This window comes from Castanea sativa, chromosome 1 (genome assembly GCF_040712315.1).
Source record: "Castanea sativa cultivar Marrone di Chiusa Pesio chromosome 1, ASM4071231v1".
Lineage (NCBI taxonomy): Eukaryota > Viridiplantae > Streptophyta > Magnoliopsida > Fagales > Fagaceae > Castanea > Castanea sativa.
The window spans coordinates 35,991,675-36,014,080 of NC_134013.1; the positions used below are offsets into that span (position 1 = coordinate 35,991,675).

Below are 22,406 nucleotides of genomic sequence, written 5' to 3' on the forward strand. Positions count from 1 at the left end.
GTTGTAATTGAACTATTTGCTATCCATTGTACTCATTACATTAGTTGTGTTGTGCAGCTTTTGCCTATAATGCCAGCAATGATATTACTTTGGCATTAGTAGCTACTACTTTGGCAAGTTCAACCACAGGAGCCTTGTTTGAAGCGATGATAGCTAGTATTGAATGTTTTTGTATGCTAAGAGGGCAACTATAATGCCCATGTGATGTGTTCTAGATCTAGTTTACTGCTGCAGGGGAAGGGAAAACTAATTCTGGTTTACTGCTGCAAGAGTAGTTGCAAAAAAAAAAAAAATCCCAATGGAAATTGAGTCTTTAAAACTCGATTTCCATTTGGGTGGCATATTCGTAAATAAATTGCCAGACCAATTTACAAAAATAGCCACTGAAAAGGAAATCGAGTTTCAGAGACTCGATTTCCACTAGGAATTTTTCAATAATTTTGAAGTCTCGGCCTGGTATACTAACTGTTGGTGAACTCAAGTATTGAATGGAAATCGAGTTTTAAAGGCTTGATTTATACTAAAACTCGAGTATATAATACTCGAGTTCCACTGGAATATATATATTTTTCCCAATTTGAGAACTAATTTCAGAACTCTATAAATAACAAAACTATGAAATTAACCTATCTTAAACTTCAATGTTTAATTTGAAACTACTAGAATTAAATAGTTCAGTTTAAAATTTTAAAAATTTTAAGATTTATTCCATCTCGTTACCACCTTAAATCATAGGTCTGCCCTCTTACTGGCCTTATACAGGGCTTATTATCATAAAATTGGATTTTTGTATAAATAAATTCATGCATATATTAGTATTAGGTGGCCTAAGTTAAGTACTTGAGTTGGATTGAAGGTTGATGTAACTCAAGAAGTTACAACATAAAAAATAAATATCTCAATAATTCAATAAACATCATTTCTTTGTCACACTTTTGCTGCTTGTTCCTTTAGCCATAATTTGGCAAATGACCATTAATATAATTCTAGACTTTACAGTTGCAAATAGAAAACCTATACATATAATCTTTCATTGGAGACTCGTGCACCAATACAATTGGTTTTTTTTTTTTTTTTGATAGGTACACCAATACATTTGATTATAGCAAAGAAAGAGAGACCATCACTTTTTCAAGATGCGTCAAGATAGTTAACCACAAAATCAGCTCCATATATTGAAAGTGGTTCAAACCTCCAACGACCATATGTCGATAAACTCACATCATAACCCACACTGCCAGATAAAATCAATCATTGGCTAGAAAAGTTACTGATTTCGTCATCTTTTGGAGGTTCATATGGCGGCCGGTTTTCAAGTTATGCTTCAACAATAGTGAGATTTTCGTTAGCTTTAATAATTCTTTGTTGACAACATTCTTCTTGTTTCCTCAGGTCTTCCATTTCTTTATATTTTTTTCCTCGTACTTGCACCCCCTATAGAAAATGTAAATGAATGTTAAAGACAACAAAAGAAATACAATCGTGTGACAAAATTTACAGCTACGAGGCACCACAAAGAATGCATAACAAAATTTACAGCTGACTCTTCTAAAGTTATAAGATAGAACACTTACTTTAGCATACATTGTCCTCAATTTGGCAAGTGAAGGTAAAATCAGGCCAACGCAAGCGTGGAACAAGCAAAATAGTGTGACTAAAACTCCAATTTCCTGCATATTAGAAATGAACAGTGTAAATGTCCCAACATCTAACACTAGAGCCACAATAGAAAAATATATTTATCATAATTCCATAAATATAAGATGTGTACCTGATAATCATAAGCTACTATAGACAACACAAGTCCCATTATAATAAAGGAATATACTAGGAAATCCTCAGTGCGAAGTATTGATGGTCCACTAATAAGCCATGGGAATACTGTGCTTCCTAGCATTCTCACACCAAGCAAACAAGGATATATCAACCCTAGCTGCAGTTCTCGTCCAAAAGCCACTAAATTTACACAAGTTTCAAAGATTTTCACAATTTAGTAGATAATTCGCTAGTCAGTATTCATGATCTAGTCAATGTTGAGAGATTAGAAAGTATAGAATCATTGAATTGAAAATAACCTAAAGAAGGTTAAAAAGAGTAATAAAATAAAAGACCCATCCTGCAAAATAGTGTTTCAAATGTGATGATTTTGCATCGAAAATTTTTATACCATACCACTAATGTTGGGGCCCATAGAATCCAAAACACTGCAACATAGAAGTGAAGGCAAGCTTGTGCCCATGCCAAAAGCCAAATTCTTTTATCTACCAATAATAAAGAGTTTGTCAAGTAAAAAAGGAGAGCAAAAGGAGGAAGACAATGATGACAAGTAAAAAACTGGATCAAGTCCAAAGAAAATAAAAATAGACCATGACAAGTATCATTTGAAGGCAGCAAAGAATCTGTCAACAATACGATAGCCGCATGAAACATTTAAAAAAAATTTATAAAAGAATTTGAACAATTAGTTCAGTTATTTTTCTAACTTGAATGATTTCGAAGTGTCATGATACCTGTATCATTCCAGTCCCAATTGCTCTTAGTTAATAATTGATTTGACTGTCATTTTAAAATTTCCCAGAAATAGTTTGCTTAAGTAAAAGAAAAGGCAAGATAGATTTATTAAAAATATGGGACTCTTACCACCAAAAATATATGCATTGAAAGACATTCTATACTTCGTAAATGCAGTTGTTTGTATAGTTCCTCTCAATCCTCTAGTAAAACAAATAATGCTTATCATTGCCAAGAAGATAGCTGCAGTGGAAGGAGATACAATGTTCTTTTCCAAATTCTCACCAACCAGCCAATTTGCAAACACTTGCCTTCCAATGAAAGATGCTGAAAATAATGCATTAGACCGAGAGAGTGAGAAACCTTGAACCTTACGCTCATTATCTGTTCTAAAACTAATGCTTGGAACATACTTCAACCAAACAGGAAACCCCCTAAGACCAAAAATAAAAAAGTGAGTCAAGAACAAGAATTTTAGAGCACAAACCCATCATCAAGAAAGAAGGAAATTTTTCATTTACCCAAAATTCCACTCTGCACAAACATAAGGCCCAATGCGAAGATGCATGTATAGCGAAGGTTTATGGCCCGTATTTCTTCTACCAACTCCTTCATCATCTGGATGCCTCAAAACAGCATCACTTTCTTGCAAGGTTTTCACTTGGGACACTATGTCAGGCACTTGGTTCTAAATTGGTTCTGCTAGTAATAATTGCAAATTATAGGGAGACCAAGTGCTAAGCAGAAAATGTAGTAACATATATCATGTTCTCTAAATAGTGATTTCATGCTAAGAAGTACAATAAGATGTAGAAGACATTGAGAAGTTACCAGCAGAGTCACTATAGCCCAAGGCCTATCGATGAACCTCCGAGTTACCCTTTTGAACCAGTTGTGGTACTCGTGCTGTGGAGGCATATCTCCAAGCACTGCTTCACAATGCCGTTGAAGACGATTACCCCACTCATCGATATGCATAGTATGTTTTTGCATCCAATTAACATCAACCTTCACCCTCAAATCAATGCCATGAAGCACTGTGTCAATGTCAACATTGCGAGGAATTTCTTGGATCATCCCAAATTAACGAACGACACGATTCGGTGTATGTTTTTCTACTAGGTGGAAACATACAAGCGGCACCGTTGCCGTCCACACAGCCCTCCCTACAATGCACCACGGTGGAAGGTCCTCTAACTCAGCTTCATATGGCTGCCACACCACCTACAACAACCAAAAAACAAGTACACAACACATTAGGCAACAATGTTTATATTTCAAAGTTCACCAAACCTATATCTTGTTCCTAAACATGTAGAACAATGCATTTTCATACCTGGCATGGCAACATAGAAGCTATTTGCTCGCGATATCTGTCCCTGAAGATGTGGGCGGGCCTATTTTTCTTGTTTGGAACCCACAACCACCTACAATCAAGAACAAGGGATCAATATCTAGAACTTTCCTACTGAGATAATTCCAATGTTAAAACTATAATGTAATCACATATAACTACTGAGATAATCTTATAGATATTTACTTAATTAATAATATCACTAGAATAAGAAACAGTCCTTATAAAAAACAAAGCACATACAAGCCACACGACAGTCACAAAATTAGAGTATATTAACGTAATCATATATATTGAACCTTTATTTAATTTTTTTTTTATGTTGACATAAAAAATTGCTAGAAGCCTTTAAAATAAATAAATAAAATCAAGTTACATGATTGTGGGCTTAGGTAATGATCACATACTGTATATGACGTGTATGAGGTAGAGACGTACTTCAGGGACAGTAGACCACACATTAGAGGACCATAAGCACCCACTGGCGGGCCAGGCTCAACTACCAGGCACAAATAGGGGAACCTGGCCCATGCCCAATACTAGACCAACAGTAAGCACCCACCAATCTGACTGGTGTCCTCGCTTGCCCTGCATAGCTCTTGGTACAACCATGCAAGGTAAACACTTCCCCAACTGTACCTTCGTGGGTTACGAAGGTCTTCCAATTGCTGCACTCACATTAGATGCACCCTATCGTCAGATTTTGTCCATGAATATTGTGTCCCCCAGTAGCGCTAGGATGTAGCATCGTGCGTACTTATGCAGCTGATCCTCTTTAGCATTAGGTGGCAATGGATTATCAACTTGCTCCAAAAGCCGGTTGATGAGAATCCTCTGGCTAGTAAGTTGCTTATGGTTCTCTTGATTTATAGGTTAAAAGCCAAGGAAGTCCCGGCACACATCCACCCAAGTTTTCTACGTGCTCCCTGTTATAGCGCCACCATCAACAAGAAGGCCGAGAAGAACCTCCACATCCTGCAATGTGATGGTGACCTCACCATGTGGCATATGGCAGATGTCAGTCTCGGGCCGCCATCGCTCCACTAAGGCCGTTATCAGGCCATGGTCAATCTCTCTACCTGAGACCCAAAGGATTCCCTCCAAACCAACTGCCTTGATGATGTTCCTGACTCGGTCGTCCACCATTGGCTCTCGATTGGAGAACTCTGAACTACGGCTACGATAGGTAACGGACCCTAGATCCTGCACAGAACAGAACCATGGATTAATATATGACAGCAAATGCATGTACATTGTATGAATTAAATGCATGTACATTGGTTAAATCTTCAGTGTTGTGTTTTACCTGCCCATTCCAAATAGTTTCGGACTGATGCTTGAGCTGTTGTGACAACATCAACCTGTCAATGGGTCCAGACTGTGTATAGTCAATCTGTCCAGCATTTGCAGCAGCCATACTGCACAAGAATGAACACACAATATGCTTATGGAACTAGATATGAGTTAGAGCGACTAAAGCCAGTTTGTACAATGAGAATTCGGTAAAAGATGAAAGATTGAACCAAAAGAGGCCAATATGAACACTGAGCTTTTTAGACTTAGGATTTTATTTTTAAGGTAAAGTTTTGAAGCAAGAAAAAGAGTAGTAGTAGCAATCAACTGCAGCAGAGCCAGATTAGAATTAATAAACTGTAAAGTGCACATTTTCTAAATTTTTATATGGATGTAATGCTTTCTATGGATATAATGCTTTCTATGGGTATTAGTCATCTCTTTATATGGATGTAATGCTTTCTATTCTATAGCGAAGAAGCACAATTTTTCTAAATTTTTATAAGTTATGAAACTTTGTTTGACGTGTGATGCCAAGGAAATCCTAAGTGCGATGCCTAGAATTTTACTGTTTTCCTTTTTTGTTTCTTAAATTCCCAACTACTTAAAACCTTACAAACACACATTGGTTTGTCACCTTTCAAACCTTAAATCTCAAAACTTCAAAACCCTAAATCACTCACCATCAAACAACCCAAATACCCCATAAAGAACCAAACACAGTTAATGGCCTATTGCTTACAACCCTGGAATAGCAACCCAACTCTCAAAATTTTTCCTTCATTTCATCCCCAAGTCCTTCTATTTCTTTTTACCATTAGAAGCCCTATCTTCCTTACTATTTTCTAGCCTTTTTCCCACCAAAACCAAAGCTAAAATTCCAAGCAATCCAGAATTTCCAGACCTGATTTGGCTATATTACTCTTTTTTCCTACGTCATCCTCTCTATTTGCCATGACATATTTTTGTAAATAGATAAGACTTAAATTAGCCACATCAATCATAAGGTTGGATATTATCCAAAAAAAACCGTTGTTTTATCCAAGATATAAAATTCACAGAGAGAGACCATAGAAAATGCAAATTGTTGATCAATGCTGACAAAGACTAAAAGGCCATGCCAAAGAAGAGGAATGTATCATTTACGGATGTGGACAAAGACAGTAACTACAAAGACAAGGAGATGCACCGGACCCACAAATTGTTAAGGGCTAGTGCATTCCGCTAAAGACAATATTTTTAATTCTAGAAAGTTTGGGACGACACCAAAGGGAGTGGACTGGTATCAAGTAAAAAATGATATCTAATACAAAATTGCTTTTATTGATTGTTCCTCTTTTTCCTTTTTTTGAAAGAATCAAACAAAATGTTGTGCTTATAAAAATAAAAATTACAAAATTACAAAATAAAAATAAAAACAAACAAACAAAGAAAAAAGAACTAAAAAAATTGTTGTATCAGAAATGATGCCTAACGGTCAGTCCCAAAAGGTAACGGCAACAATGTTGCTCCACAAGACTATAATATAATCAATGTTTTTATTGAATTTTCAAGCCACACACCATACTGATCCTCATAAATGGAAATTCAAAGTCTCTCTATCTTTACTTCACTACATCAAATGGAAATTTAAATGCTACTCCAATCTTTTTAACTGGGCTTAGTCTATTTCAATCCAAATGGAGAGAATCTCAATCCTTGCACTTGACCTTGCTAAGGTAGACTATCTTTACTTCACTATATGAATAAGTTCCATTCAACCAGAGTATGACACATGGATGCAAATATGCTAGATGGAGCATCAGCCTGGTCTGCATAGTAAATGCTTCCACTCTAATATCAATTTTCAGTACAATACCCCTTCTATGAGCAACATGAGGGCATATGCTCTCCGAGCCAAGAAAGTACAGCCAGTCTTTATCATTGACCTCAAACTCTCTTACCCAACCAATTTCATAACTTGATGATCTAATCTAATATTATGCCTGATCATCACATAGCAAGAGCCATAATTTGACATTCTCTGTCAAATAACTGACATACACTCTACTGCAAGTCTAAATTGCAGCCCTAGAGTTCACAATTGCTTTTTACTAGAGTTTGGAGAACTTTATATAAACAAAAACTTAAGTAGAGCAGACAATCAGTAAAAACAGCCAAAAGTAATGGAAAGGGTAAACTATTCAACCAATTAATTAAGGGAGGACTGGTATGATATAGATGACAGAAGTAAACGAAACAATAATTCAATATCAAATAAAATATCCCAACATAGTAAATGCAGGCATGGCAAGAATTTAGCAACTAAAATCAAATAAAATAGCACTACAACAATATTACATTAATAAACACAATATCATTTCTGACATTATCAAATTTAGCAAGAAGAAAGTCATCAAACTTTCAATAACATGGATCCAATTAAACACTAAATCATCAACTTTGACAAACCCTAACATCAACAATTTAATTTAACAAATACCCAGTTAACAAACCCTAACATCATCACTGCAAAACAATGCATAGTTTAAGATAAAAATTTGAAGTTTGCTTGATATCAATCCACAAACAAAACAAAGTGCAAAACAAAACCAAAAAAAAAAAAATCAAACCCACAAACCAATTAAATCTCAAAAAACAATAAAGCTTCGATCTTTTTTAACAGTTCTATTAGAAATTCAATACGGAAACCAAAATAGAAAAAAACTTGGGGAAACCAAAGTTTCTTTGATTTTTCCCACTGTTTCTCGGCAACCAAAAAATGAACTTTGTACAAAGTGACTCTTGAAAGACCGCGTAGACTGAAGGAACTCAAAGCTCTGTACACCTTGCTGTGGCTTTATGAAATCTTTTGGCGAAGGCGATGAATGTGAAATAGTGGAGACTGAGAGTGGAGACTGAGTGAGAGAAGAGGGTGAGTGAGTGAAAGTGGAAAGGGTGAGTGAGAGTGGAAAGGGTGAGTGAGTGAGAGAGGCTGAGGTTCAGTGTGAGAGTGAGAGGGTGAGTGAGAGGGAGAGTGAGAGCATGCGAGTGTCTGCTCTGTGTTAGAAAGAGGGTGAGTGAGAGTGGAGAGTGTCTGATTTGTGTGAGAGGCGTTAATTTTGAAAAAACCCCAACTTTAAATCGAGTCTTAGAGACTCGATTTCGTGTTTTTCCACATGGACCAACCACGTCACACCCAGATGGCCACGTCACACAAATTGAGTCTTAGAGACTCGATTTCCAGGTGAATGCCACGTGGAAAAAATGTCACATCAAACTGGAAAAATCGAGCCTCAAAGACTCAATTTATAAGGCCAAAGTCAAGTCTTTGAGACTTGAGATGTTGCTAAATAATATAATTTGAAAACCAGGCCTACTAACTATATAGTTGGAAAGTTATGGTTAATTTCCCATTTTTGCCCCCATACCTCACAAGCGTGTTTGTAAAACCACAACAGGTGGCATGTTGTTTCCTTAGGTTGTCCACATACGACACAATCATCATCCATGGTAATTTTCCTACGTTTGAGATTATCCTTGGTGGCTAAGATATTCCAGCCAGCTTTCCATGCGAAGTGTCTTAGCTTGTGTGGGAGATTCAGTTGCCAAATACCTCTCCAAACCCGTTTGCAATTTGAGTCATTAGAGAAATCACCCTTATTCTATTCTAGCTTCTCCTCATAAGCTAACGCATATCCCAATTTGACCAAAAAATTTTCGGAATTTGTGGCAACCCAAATTAGCCTGTCACGTCTACTTGTTAAGCTTAATGGTATACCCAAGATAGCAGAAGCATCCTCGGCATTGAAACATTGGTTGACCAACCCCACATCCCACTCAAAGGCATCTTTGTTTATGAGGTCCTTAACTAGAGCAACCCGTGTGCGCTGATTTTCTGGGGAAACCACCATGTAGGTACTCGGTTTTGGCACCCATTTATCGTACCAAACTTTATTATTTTCTCCATCCCCCACCTGCCATCTCATACCTTTACGCACCACCCTTTGTGCCGCCATAAGGCTCCTCCACGCAAAGGATGGGTTTCTTCCTATATCAGCCTCCACAAAGCTACTTTGAGGAAAATATTTAGCTCTAAAGACTCGGTAAAACAAGGAGGAGGAGTTTGTTTGCAGCCTCCATCCCTATTTCGCTAAGAGAGCTAGATTGAAAAGCTTCAAGTCGCGAAAACCCAAACCCCCACTATCTTTTGGCATGCATAGTTTCTCCCAGCTTAACCAAGCTAATTTTCTCTCATGGTTTACTTGGCCCCACCAGAACTGTCTAGTCATTCCGGCAAGGTCATCGCACAATTTGTTTGGCAAGAGGAAGCAGCTCATGGTGTATGACGACATTGCTTGCGCGATTGCCTTAACCAAGATTTCTTTGCCAGCACTAGTCAAAACTTTTTTCTTCCATCCCGACATCTTGCAAGCCACTCTCTGTTTCAAGTGAGCAAAGGTATTGGACTTTAACCTCCCAACCAGAGAGGGTAAACAGAGGTATAATTTGTATGGTTTGATCACTTGGGCCCCGAACAAGGTTTTCACTCCATCTCTTATTCCATCATTCACGTAGGGGATGAAGAAAAGGGAAGTCTTGTTCCTGTTTAGCTGCTGGCCCGATGAAGCTTCGTAGACCTGCAGCAATCTCTAAATCTCAGCTGCATCCTCCCTTGTTGCTTGTCCAAAAATAAGACTGTCATCGACGAAGAAAAGGTGCGAAACTTTAGGCCCCTTGTGAAAGCAGCCACCCCTTTAAGCTTCTTTTGTTGGACAGCTTGGTGTAAGCGTGCAGGGAGTCCCTTCACACAAATGAGGAAGAGATAAGGTGACAATGGGTCACCTTGCCTCAGTCCCCGGGTTGGTTGCATCTTACCGCAAGGTTGTCCATTAATTCTCATTGTGTAGGTTACATAGGACACATATCTCATCACTAGAGAAATCCAGTCATCATGAAATCCTGACCTCTTCATTATTTGCTGCAGGCAGACCCATTCAACTCGGTCATAAGCCTTGCTTATGTCAAGCTTTAGAGCCATTTCACCGCATTTACCCTTCTTTTTTCTACTTATATGGGTCATCATCTCATGGGCCACAAGTACATTATCTGTGATTAGCCTTTCTGCCATAAAGGCGCTCTGGTTTTCACGAACAATTTCCTGCAAGACAATTTTCATTCTGTTCGCCACCACCTTAAAGGCTAGCTTATAGGCCACATTGCACAAACTAATTGGCCTGTAGTCTGTGACCCTCTCTGAATTCTTGGTTTTGGGAATAAGTACAATATGGGTGTCATTAAAGTGTGGGGGAACAGTGCCATGGTTTAGAAAATCTAAGGCAGTAGTAATGACAATGGACTTAACCGTAGGCCAGAAATGTTGGTAAAAGAGAAAGGGCACACCATCTGGTTCAGACGCTTTTAAGGGGTGCATCTATTGTAGTGCCTTCTCCACCTCTTGGGCATTAAAGTTTCTAAGCAGAGAGGGATTCATTCTATTAGTGACTTTTGTGAATGGCCTTAAGTAGCTCTTCTTCCACCACTGGCCTCGAGGATGTAAATAGATGTTTATAATAATCAAGAAAGGTCCTGCCAATTTGTTCCTTATCCTCCTGCAGAATGTTATCTAAATCCAGCACCCTATTTATGGAGTTCCTTTGCAACCAGTTAGAAGCTTTTGTGTGGAAGAAAGTGGTATTTTTATCACCTACTCTCAACTAGTTGTTTTGGGACCGTTGGTGCCACATGTCCTCCTCCACATTCAGCCACTTTTTTAGCTCCTTTTTCACGGCATAAATGTCCTCTAAGGCGGACTCACCACCCCTCAAATTCTCCAGTAACCAAAGCTTTTTTTGCAATTTAGATATCCGTTTGCCTTCGTGGCCAAAAGAGTTTTTGTTCCACTCAGTCAGTGATGCATGACACTCCTTTAGGCAATGAAGAAGAGGCCAGTTTGTTCCCATTATTCTTCCTCTTTCCCAAGCATCAGTGACCACCCCTAAACACCGTTCGTCCCTCAGCCACATTAACTCGAATCTAAATAGCCTTGTCTACCTTTTCCGCCGTCCAATTGGCTTTGCACTCTTAAGAACAAGTATGCTGTGGTTGGACACTGAATTGGCCACATGGTAGAGCTTATTTGTAGGAAACACTGTTGTCTAATTTGTCGAAACAAAGGCTCTATCCAGGCGTTCACGGACCCACCCCCTTGCGCCAAGTTTTCGACTCCACGTGAAGTCCAACCCGTTGTAGCCCATGTCATGTAATTCATAGCTATTAATGGTGTCCAGAAACAACTTCATTTGACCCTCGAGTCTAGCATTACCCCCCTCCTTTTCATTTGCATGAAGAAGCTCATTAAAGTCACCAATGATCACCCAAGGGAGATCACATCTGCTACTGAGATTTCGAATCAGTTCCCATGACTCCTCCCGTTAGCATGTCTCCAGGTTGCAGTAAAAGCCAGTAAACCTCCACCTCTTCTTACCACATTCCTCATTAACAATCACGTCAATATGCCTCTGTGAATAAGTCAGAGGCTCCATCTGTAACGTATTCTTCCAAAGTAAGGCTAATCCACTTCCACAATTTTGGCTTAGCACCACCAGGCCATGTTGTCTCTCAATCTTTCTTTTAACTCCTTCCATCTTCGTTGTCTTACATTTAGTCTTCATTAGAAAGACTTAAGTGGGATCTTCCTCCTTGACAATTTTTTGGAGTGTTTTAATTGTTAGGGGGTTCCCAAGCCCCCTATAGTTCCAGCTTAAGACACTCATTGTTCCTGGTGGGGCTGCTCCGCAGCCACCACTGATCCCAGATGTTGTTTCAGAATTCTTCCAAGTTCCTTCACCTCCCCTTCCACTTTCACTCTCTTGCCATTCCCATTCTCTCCCTGTATCTCTATCAAAGGGGTATAACACCTTCTCTTTGTACCTACCTCCACTCTATCAACCTCCACATCCATGTCTTGAGTAATACTGGCTTCCATGCTAGAGTTTGGGAGCACCCCTGCCTTATTCTCCTTTCCTTTTGTCAACGGTTTTATTCTTGTTTTTTTTCAGGCCCCTTCCAAATGTCTTCGTTGGGTTAATGTCTTTTGTTGTTGCTAGGCTATATGAATCAAATATGAGGCCATTTTCGAGTTGGGCCTGCTTATTAATCATGTTTATGCCCAACGGTATATTAGGCCCGTTTGCAACAATGAGGCCCACGGGGGCTTGTTGGTATGGGCTGTTACTCCCATCACTATTTAACCCACTTAAGAGAACGGGCATGTATTTAGAGTCCTGACCTGCATTGCTTTCCTTCACTTCAGTCACAACCCTCTCTTTGTCAGCAATTGGGAAGCTTTGCCATGGATTACTGCGTTAATCTTAGCAAGTTGCTTTTTGAAGTCTTTCGCTAGCGCCAAACCTGGCTTTACAGGCTCATCACGGTTTTCTAGCTTCCTCGTACCCTCCACGTCGTCCCTTTCGAGATTGGCGAGCTCTGATGTACCTACCCGCAGTCCACTAGCCACCTGCCCCAACTGCGTAGGCTCCTTTGGGATGCTTGCCATCCTATCATTTATCTTGTCAACGTCCCTATCTTCCCTTCGTCCTCTGTATCTCGTCGCCTTGATCAGTTGAGGCTTCTGGGGTCGTTCAGGTGCGGTTCACAACCACGCTCCAAATTGTTTTTCCTCCGATCTTAGGGACTCCCTACTTTGTATCCATTGTATGCATTCTTTCTTGTCGTGGTCCACCATCCCACACCAGTAGCAAAATATGGGGAGCCGTTCATATTTGAAGTCTACCCACACTGGGTCTACTATTCCCAGGCGTATTTTCTGGCCCCGGCATAATGGTTCAGTGGTCTTTACCAAGACGCAACACGTAGACAACCTCCCATACAGAAACCCTTGTCTTCTACATCCATTTTCTCCACTAAACCTAGCATTTCCCCAATCTTCTTCCCTATTTCCTTTGTCTGGCTCATCGTGGCCAGTCCATGGATTTGAATCCAGAATGATGCCCTTTCGAGACACATCTTCCGAGCAGATTCCCCGGCTTGCAACTTGTGAAGAGTGAGGAGATATTTATCATACGACCAGGGGCCTAGTAGCAGCACTTTATCTAGATCATCCATCATCTTAAAGAGGAATAAAACTCTATTCTCCCCCAGATTCCTCACCTCAAAGTTTTCTTTGGTTTTCCATGCTATCTTTGGAACCCTCACCACCAACTCCAAGTTTACTTGTCGTTTCATGTAGAATTTTCCAACTAGGATCGGTCCAACCTCCACCTCCGGGTTTTGTATCTCAACTTCAGCTTTTTCCTTTGTCGACAGTCATAACCCTGCGCACCTATCCGTAATCTCATCCATGTCCTTTTAGAAGATTCTACCTTAACAGAGAAAGAGTTTGCACCAGGTAGCCTTTTTTCACCTCTAGGTTTCCAACAAGACCTAGAGAGAAGAGGAAGTGTCACTAATCACATTCGTGTGTGTGTATTTGTTTTTTAAAAAAAACTTGTTTATTAACTTTTTGAAGTGTCACTAATCACATTCGTTACCACATCGTTTATAAGTTTTTTGTAGTAAAATTTATTGTAACTTTAGCATTTCCCACCAAAAAAAAGTATAACAAAAAAATAATTTTTTTTTTAATTATGATATCAAGAATTAGTTAAATATTGTCTAAGTAATAACAAAAGGGCTCCACTTGAATATATCGCTTAAGGCCTCCAAATTTGTTGGTCCAACCTTGATGGTAGAAATAACAATGTTAATGGAAGGAGAGAGAGAAATGGTGGTGATAGTAGTTATGATGTGGAGGGGGAAGAAAGGTGGTAGTTGTGTTAGTGTAGAAATGAATGAAGGTGAGAGCCTAATAGTAGGTGGTAATAGCAGCATTATGAAGGTATGAGAGGGGGTGAGGGAGGTTATAATGGTAGAGGTAATGGTGATGGTGGCAATGTTGAGGGAGGGATCACAGGTGGTGATGACAACATAGAGAATGATAAAGAAAGTGGTGGTGCAGTGGTGCAAAAGAGTTAAAGAGGAGGGGAAAGAAGGTGTAGGGGCAAAACCCTGGTCCAAAAAATAGTTTACATTTTCAAGTACATTATGAAAGTGCAAACAATTTGGCTAAAAGTTTATGCCCTCTAAGTTTAAGATCATTTCTAAATTGATATCTCAATTTTTAAAAATTACAATTTATGTCATTGATTATTACATTGATATCAATTTTTGCTCAAAAGATTGTTTTTGGGTGAGGTAACGATTTTCTTCAATTCTCAAATGGTTTTCTATCAACTTTTTGATAAGAGCCAAGATATTTTTTTTATTTTTTTTATTTAGAGATATATTTAATGCAATTTTTGGTTATTCTCTTTTGTAAATTATAGTTTTCTTATTGATTGTGTCATTTTTGGAGTAGATATCATAGCTAAGCACACCTTGATTAGGCATAATGATCTTTCTTTACCCAATATATTGTTCTTACATTTTTATAATTAAGGATAAAATATCATTTTGGTCATTAAATTTTACCAAAAGTTTACTTTTTCGTTCTTAAACTTTAAAAAGTTCGTTTTTCATTCCTAAACTATTGAAAATGTTTTACTTTATACCTTTAAACTTTAAATCTCTATACTGTTAGAAAAATGTTCTTTTTTCATCTCAAATTTTGTCTTTAAGCTATTGAAAAAATCCTTCACAAATTTTTGGGATTAAAAAAATTCAATTATTGAATAGAACAAAAGAGGGGGCGGTAGTATATAAAAGGTTATACAAAGTTATATAAGCCCCCTTCATCATTCATAAAATTTTCATTTGTATTTGGTTATATTTGGAGAAAAAAAAAGTTAGAACAAGCAAACAAACATATACTTTTTGTTTAATCTTTTTTTTATTATATTTCTTTTGATAAGTAGACAAACGTATACCGGTATACATATGCCAGGTTTCAAAATATTATTATATATGATTGTTATTTATATATGGTTGGATTCTAACAGCATAAAGCAGAAGCATTCCAGGACACATGATGCAAGAAATTAAGGAATAAATATACATAAAACCGCACCAGAGATCAGTTGACTCTTGCACATGCCTTACATACTTAACAAAATACTATATTGTTTAGAAATAACACAAAAAACAAAAAAAACAAAAAACAAAAACATTATTTGATATATCACTCAGTTGATGCTACTTAATTGGCATAAAGTTGGACATACCATGCACCCAAATCCCATTGATCATTAAACTCCTCTCAATCATGCATGAACAACACACACACACACACACACACACACACACACACACACATATATATATATATATATATATAAAGTTGGACATACCATGCACCCAAATCCCATTGATCATTAAACTCCTCTCAATCATGCATGAACAACACACACACACACATATATATATATATAGTTTTAAATCCAACATAATTGATTGATCATTAAACAAAGCAAAATATTATTATATAGAATTTTAATATATATACATGCAATATTGGATGGTCATGTTGCTATTTTGCCCACTAGGAAGCTCAGGCCGGTGCATGTGACTTTGTCACAAAAACTATATATATAAAAAAAAAGCATAATTAATTCCAGACATATGAGCCAGACAAATTATATACCTTTCACAGAACGTCATCTGCTACTGATAATAATAATTGTTTACAATTTTTTACAAGGTTATGTGGCAATAACTAGCTAGATGTATGATATTAACTTATTAATCCTTATTTATGTCTAGATTCTTCCTCAATTTTAGGGTACTTATAAAATATAGAGAATTCAAAGGTGTGGAACTGTCCGAAGAGTATTGACTTCATAGTGTTTTTTTCTTTTTCTTTTTTGATAGATAAGATAGAATTCCAACCTATAGCATTTGCTCAACGATGCTTACTTTATTTTCAGGCTAAGACACCAATCAGTTGTTAGTGTAGAAAGAGTTCAAACCTTAAATCTCTAATTTTTTTTTTTTGAGAAAAAACAATTTATAAAGCTGAGCTAATAATTAAAGCCCACAAATTTTGTAGTTTTGTAATGCTTGGTCTTACATTACATCATATTGTTTTTTTTCAAAAAAAGATATGCTAAAATGTTAACTTATGGCATTGATTATTCTTTATCAGGTCAAAACACCAATTCTGAATTTTAATTGAAACAACAAAAAATTTTTTGAGTTCAATTAAGTGGAGCCCACCATTTTATCGTTTGTAAGTGTGCAAATGGTACAGATACATTATGGTACCCCATATTTAGATTCTATATAAGCTTATGGTGTAGCATTGGTTGGTCATACGTCTGAGACAACAACAACCTGCAATTGAGAATCCTTTGCCTCAGGAGGTACCAATCATTTGCAAAATGATTAGAAACCTACCTTATTTTACGTTATCTCATTTTTACCAAAAAAAAAAAAAAAACCCTTATATAACGTTATAAACTATTTTTGTAGAGGACAACGAGGTCACATTGTCTCACACACACACACATATATGGCCATTGGTCATTAAGTCATAACACGTTGCACTCTTAACATCCGTTGGTGAAGACTGAAGATGTAGAGAAGAATACGTGTCAACAAATGCTGAGTTCTCAAGCTTGTTCAATGAATTGAGAACCACTACTTTGTTTAATTAGAGGCTCATCCAAGGGCTAAATAAGATTTGGTGTCTGTGTGAACCCAGGCTAAGATTTACTAATTTCGAGTTCTGCCTTCACAAAAAAAAAAAAAAAAAAAAAAAAACCTTCTAAGTCCAAAACTTTCCATCATCCAAAATCATTTGTGACATTTTCCATTTGGAACTCTCAAACCGTAATTGAATTTGACTCTTCTCTCAATGACAACAATTGTCGATACTTTGATTACTTGCAGAAGTTTCAACCTCCCATGTTCAAAACAAGAAGCAAATCTAATTGTAAGGGTCTAATAACCTAATTTATTTCTAGTGAAAGAGAATGATCTTGCTCTATAACATCATAGATTGTCAAAGACAAAACAAAAACAAAAACAAAAAACAACAAATCAATCATGAATTTTTTTTCATTCATTTGAAACGGAATTTTTTTTTTCTCTCAAAATCCCATGAAGATACATGATTTGGTAAATGCATGTCTGCCCTGCACTGAATGGTTTATTCACACAAATTAAAAAGAAAAAAAAATGAGTGATGCATCTGATTAAGTCCCATGAGTCAGCCCTTAAAAAAATAAAGTCTCACAAGGCATCCATTAGATTAAGTCTCACAAAACATCCATTTGACTAAGTCTCACAAGACATTCATCTAAGTACCACGACTCCACGGGGCACCCCTTCGATTAAGTCCTACATGTTGGAAGTATTACACAAATAATTTACTCTCGTGATTCCGTGAAGAAGAACAATAAACAAATACAATATCTATTCAATGCATAAATAATTATGAATAATTAAATATACTCATAGGCCAGATGAATGCAAAATGATTAATGCAAATATGATCAAGGCTAGTGTTGAACATTATCTCCTTAAAACATATTTTGCCCCTCACATTATTTTTTCAATGATGCTTTGAAACTTTTGAACATATGGGTCCTAGTACAATGATAAACAGAATGCAGAAGAACTACTATAATCTTTGTGCACAACGAACAAAGGTATGTCTCTCTTTCTCAAGAGACTAATGAATTAAAGAAAAATTTATTGGAATGAAATGAGTGATGCCTAAATAGGCACACTAGCACCAATTTAGAATATGTGCAATAGCAAAGAAATACATTGTTTTGGAATTAACTATAATGTGCACAAACAATCATTGAAATAAAAATGATTAAATATTGGACAGAAAAGGCCCAACCCACATATATAGATGCCAAATGTCCTATGCTTTCCTATCTTATGTGGAACTTAAGGATATTAACGGAGTCAATTTCTCATTTACTCTTTAATGGTTTTGGGCAAGTGGCCATTTGATATTAATCTCCTCATGGAGGAAAATATGTTACAACTCAAATTTGACATGCAAATTCCACGTGGTTTAAAAATAGCCACCCAAACACTTAAAAAAAAAAATCATTTTTCCAACACTACAAAGAACCTCTTTGATTAAGTCCCACGAGACACTCCTTTGTTTAAGTTTAACCCCTATACAATCATTTTATATCAATATAAACCTCACCAACAAAGTCCCAAATTTTTTTTTTTCCAGCAAGACTAGGTTATTATGTACACAAAATCCCTATAATGATATTTTAAATGGACACATATTATATTAGTGAAAATCGTTCATTCGAACCGATATCTTTAGTTAGTTTTTTTTTTGAGAGAGTTTTAAGTTATGGCGTCTGCTCCTGATGATAGCTATTTATCATCAGACCAAGACACCAATCAGTTTTATTGTAGGCGAGAATTGAACCTCAAATCTCTTATACAACCATTAGAGACTTTACCAAAAACTTTACCAGTTGAGCTAATATTTTTAGTAGTTACTATTTATGAATTCTCATTTTCATCCAAAAAAAAAAGAAAAGTCATTTAACTTGATCTGATACCAAAAATGTTATCATTCTAAACAATGATATACCTTTTCAATTTTCTTACTCCCGCATAACCTTAACTTTTCCATTTACAAATTTTCATATATATATATATATTAATATATATATATATATATATATATATTGAAATAGTATAATAGTCATATATATCTTGCATTTATATTATCTCTAATATAAAATATCAGGTAGAATCATGCTAAAAAGCCCATTGGCCAAAAAAAGAAGTAAAATATTAAAGGGTGTTTGGTTGGTGTTTTCAAACAACTATTTTCGGTTTTTAAATAACATTTTACGTGTTTTCAGACACTTTTTCACCCACACATATTTCTACAAATATTTTTAATCAATAATTTTTAATTTCTAAATACATGTACTAAATAGACCTTAAAAGTGTTATCGGTCGTTCACAACTATATGTTAAGAGTTTTATATAGTTTTTATTTTTTTTGTTTAAGATAAAGTTTTATATAGTTAAGTCCATATTTCTCGACATATATTTGAAAGCGACATAAATTGATTCCGTGACCACGTGTAAGGACGAAGGAGTGCTACTACTACCATTGTTGTTGGATCAAAGATTCAAATGAGATGTAGAAAAAAAAGGAAGAAAGGAACAGTGATTTTTCTTGGCACTTTATAACACAGCCGAAGCGGTACCTTTCTTTTGTGACACACACTGACCCAATAACCACGTTTTCCCAGAAAGAAAAAAAGAGCTAATCTTTGTCAAAGGAAAGGACACGGCCCCTCTCTTTCTGGGTTCTGTACCAAAATCCAAAATAGATAGATCTTACCTGAACTGAAAAGCAAATAGTTGCATTGATTGAGGCAGAGAAGATAGAATCCAAGGATATCTTCTTGGTTAAGCTGAGCAGTTCACAACTACTAAATTAAGCCGAAGCTCAAAGGTATGACTCCTCAGGCTCACTCATCCACTTAATCTTTTTATATTTATCAACGTTGCCATTTTTCTCTTCTCAGTTTCTTCTGCTTTATCTATCTTATGCTTTTTTTTTTTTTTTTTGCGGTTTTCTTTATTCTTACTTATATAGTCATTTCTGCTAATGAAAAATGAAAGTATATGAGATATGAAAGTTATGAATTGTTTTTATTGATTGGTGTTTGTTTAGTGTTGTTTTTTTTTCCCCGGAGAAGATGAATTTAGTTGTCAATTTTTTTTGAAAATGAAGATCTCCTAATTGATTATCTTTCCATATGTTATAGAAAACTATATATCACTAAATTTTTTATTTTATTTTTTAATCCTTAGGAAAACTCAAAAAAGATGAAGATCTCAATTAATCAACAAATTCTTAATTTGATTTGTAGCAAAGAATGCCCAGAAGTGTATTTTACAAGACTCTCCTCCTTATTTTTTTTTTAATCATTTCCATTTTCCACTTGGTGCTTTTTCTTTGCAGAACCCTAGCTAGCTAGTACTTTGTTACAATGACTTAAAAAGTTAGAAGTTGCTCATTAAAAATTAAAAATTAAAAATTAAAAATTAAAAATTAAAAAATGTTAAGAGGTTAGAACTCATAAATCTGTAGAATCATCATGTAGCTTTCCACCTTGAGGAAAGGATTAGATCAAAATAATAGTCCCCTAACGAATCCCCTTTGATATCGCATCATTGAAACCAAGCCAATATTGGCTTATATGATCATGGTGTTTTTTTTTTTGGGTACTGGAAGTGAGATGGACGTGCCACGTGTCCAAACAAGCTGGACCATACAATAATTAATTAATATAGGTACCGTAGTGGGTAAAAAAAAAAAAGAAGATGGGATGTGGCCATTATTGTTTATTATATTTGTGTTATTTATAATTAACTTTTTCAACAGGATTTAATCATGCATAATAGAAGAGCATGCTATGACTACATGAAAGTCAATCTTATAGCCAACGGGGACTTGGCTCAGCTGGGTATGGTTCGTTCGCTCTGCCTAACACGCTCAGGTTCGATTCCCGCTACCAGCGAGTTTCTATTGGTGGGCATCCTTAGTGGGGTTAAAACCCTGCACAGGCGTAATTTCCGCTGGTTGCCTGGCGCCCTGCCCGGGGGTGTAATACAACCATAAATCCCCCCATTTTTGTTTACCAAAAAAAAAAAAAAAAAAAAAAAAAAAAAAAGAAAGTCAATCTTATAAGTAATAACTAAACGAGATAGTTAGTGCGTGACACATCAAACATTTTGGTATAATATGCGCTAGTTAAAAAACATTTTAAGTATTTATCTACTTTTTCAGGAAAGCTAGGAAAGCTTTTAAGCAAAAGTATTATGATAATGCTTTCAAAGTGTGAGGAAAAAAAAGAAAAAAGAAAAAAGGCAATGTTAAACTTTAGAATATAGGTTAGTTCTTAGAATAGAAATTTAGAATGAATTCAACTTTATTGATCTATATTTAACTCTCTCCCTCTCTTTCTCCTTTTTCTTTTTCTTTTTCCCCTAATCCTCATAAAAAAGCAATGTTGAGGATTATTTTATTTTATTTTGTTAAAGAAGAAGCAATGGGGGCCAAATCCACAGCATAAAAAAAAAAAACCTGATGAGAGTGGTGACTCATCCTTTCTCACTCCATTTTTGGATTTATCCTTACTAGTTACTATCTTACACATGCCTTTATAAACATCTTATATAATGTTTAACTTTTAGTTAAACTCTCATATTTTGGAAAATAAGCTTTTGAAGTCTGGTATTTTGATACGTCATTATTGTAATATATATATATATAAAATTTAATTTTAATATACATTTAAACCCTTAGAAGTTGTTTGGGTCAATAGAGAAGCAAATAAGGCAACTTTCTCTTCGGCCCCATGCCATGTTCTTTAGAAAATTCCTTTTCAAGTAACTTTGATTTTGGGCAGGCCCCCTTCTTTACTTTTGTCATCGAGGAAGCTGAGCTAGTTAGGTAGGCTAGCCTTGCTCCTCCTTTTCTATCTACTTTCTGGTTTAATTTTCTACTAATATTTTCACCTTTAATTAAAATTAAAAAAATGAAGCACGCATTTCACATGGAAATCAAATCCTACAAAGTTTTTAGTTAATTACTTTTTTCCTAAAAAAGAATTATATCTTACAAAGTTTGAGTCCAAATGGCCGGCGCATCTTCATGAGGATAGAGTATAGACACTTCAAACTAAGACTGAGGGGATGTATCAGTATCAGTATCAGTATCAGTATCAAGTATCAACCTAGGGTGAAAGACAGGACCCCTTAAATTTATTCCTTGTGCTGCATCATGGAAATTCAAATTCTTATGTAATTCGTCCATTTCTGTTGTGTGGTGCGCACATTAGTTTAAATTTAAACGACAAAATTTTGAATAAAAATCACCAAATTATATGAAATATATTCTCTTTTGTTGTTTATATATATATATATATATGAAGAAAGTTTACAGATGGGTCAATTTGAATTCACAACTTTTATAAAAACTAGAAGTTTAGTTGTTTTGAGAAATAATTTTTAAACTGTTTCTTGAATATTACATAAATGTACAACTGAGTTTAATTGTGTTGCTAATTTGTGTATGATGTGTTATTGAATTTTTTTTATTTGGTTGGAGGATTTGCTAGCTCAGGTTTTGCATGGTGTGCTTTTTGATGTACCATGTAATTTTTTGTAATAATATATCTCTACTTTTATTAAAAAATATATTATTTTCTTTTTAATTCAAAGGAATTTTTTTTATTTCCTTTAAAAAAAGGAAAAAAAA

General features: G+C 35.9%; 1 protein-coding gene across 3 annotated transcripts in view; it reads left to right on the plus strand.

Annotated features, from left to right (window-relative positions):
- The first annotated feature begins 19,265 nt into the window (after window positions 1-19,265).
- Window positions 19,266-22,406, plus strand: part of LOC142612374 (type IV inositol polyphosphate 5-phosphatase 3) — a 30,762-nt gene continuing 27,621 nt past the window's right edge. For 2 of the 3 annotated variants that reach the window (XM_075784475.1, XM_075784478.1), the window contains exons 1-2: window positions 19,267-19,592; window positions 20,529-20,643. In XM_075784475.1, the coding sequence (XP_075640590.1) occupies window positions 20,538-20,643 (106 nt within the window). In that variant the 5' untranslated portion in view covers window positions 19,267-19,592; window positions 20,529-20,537. Of the gene's footprint in view, window positions 19,593-20,528; window positions 20,644-22,406 lie in introns of all 3 variants that reach the window. The other variant, XM_075784481.1, reaches the window with a different exon arrangement.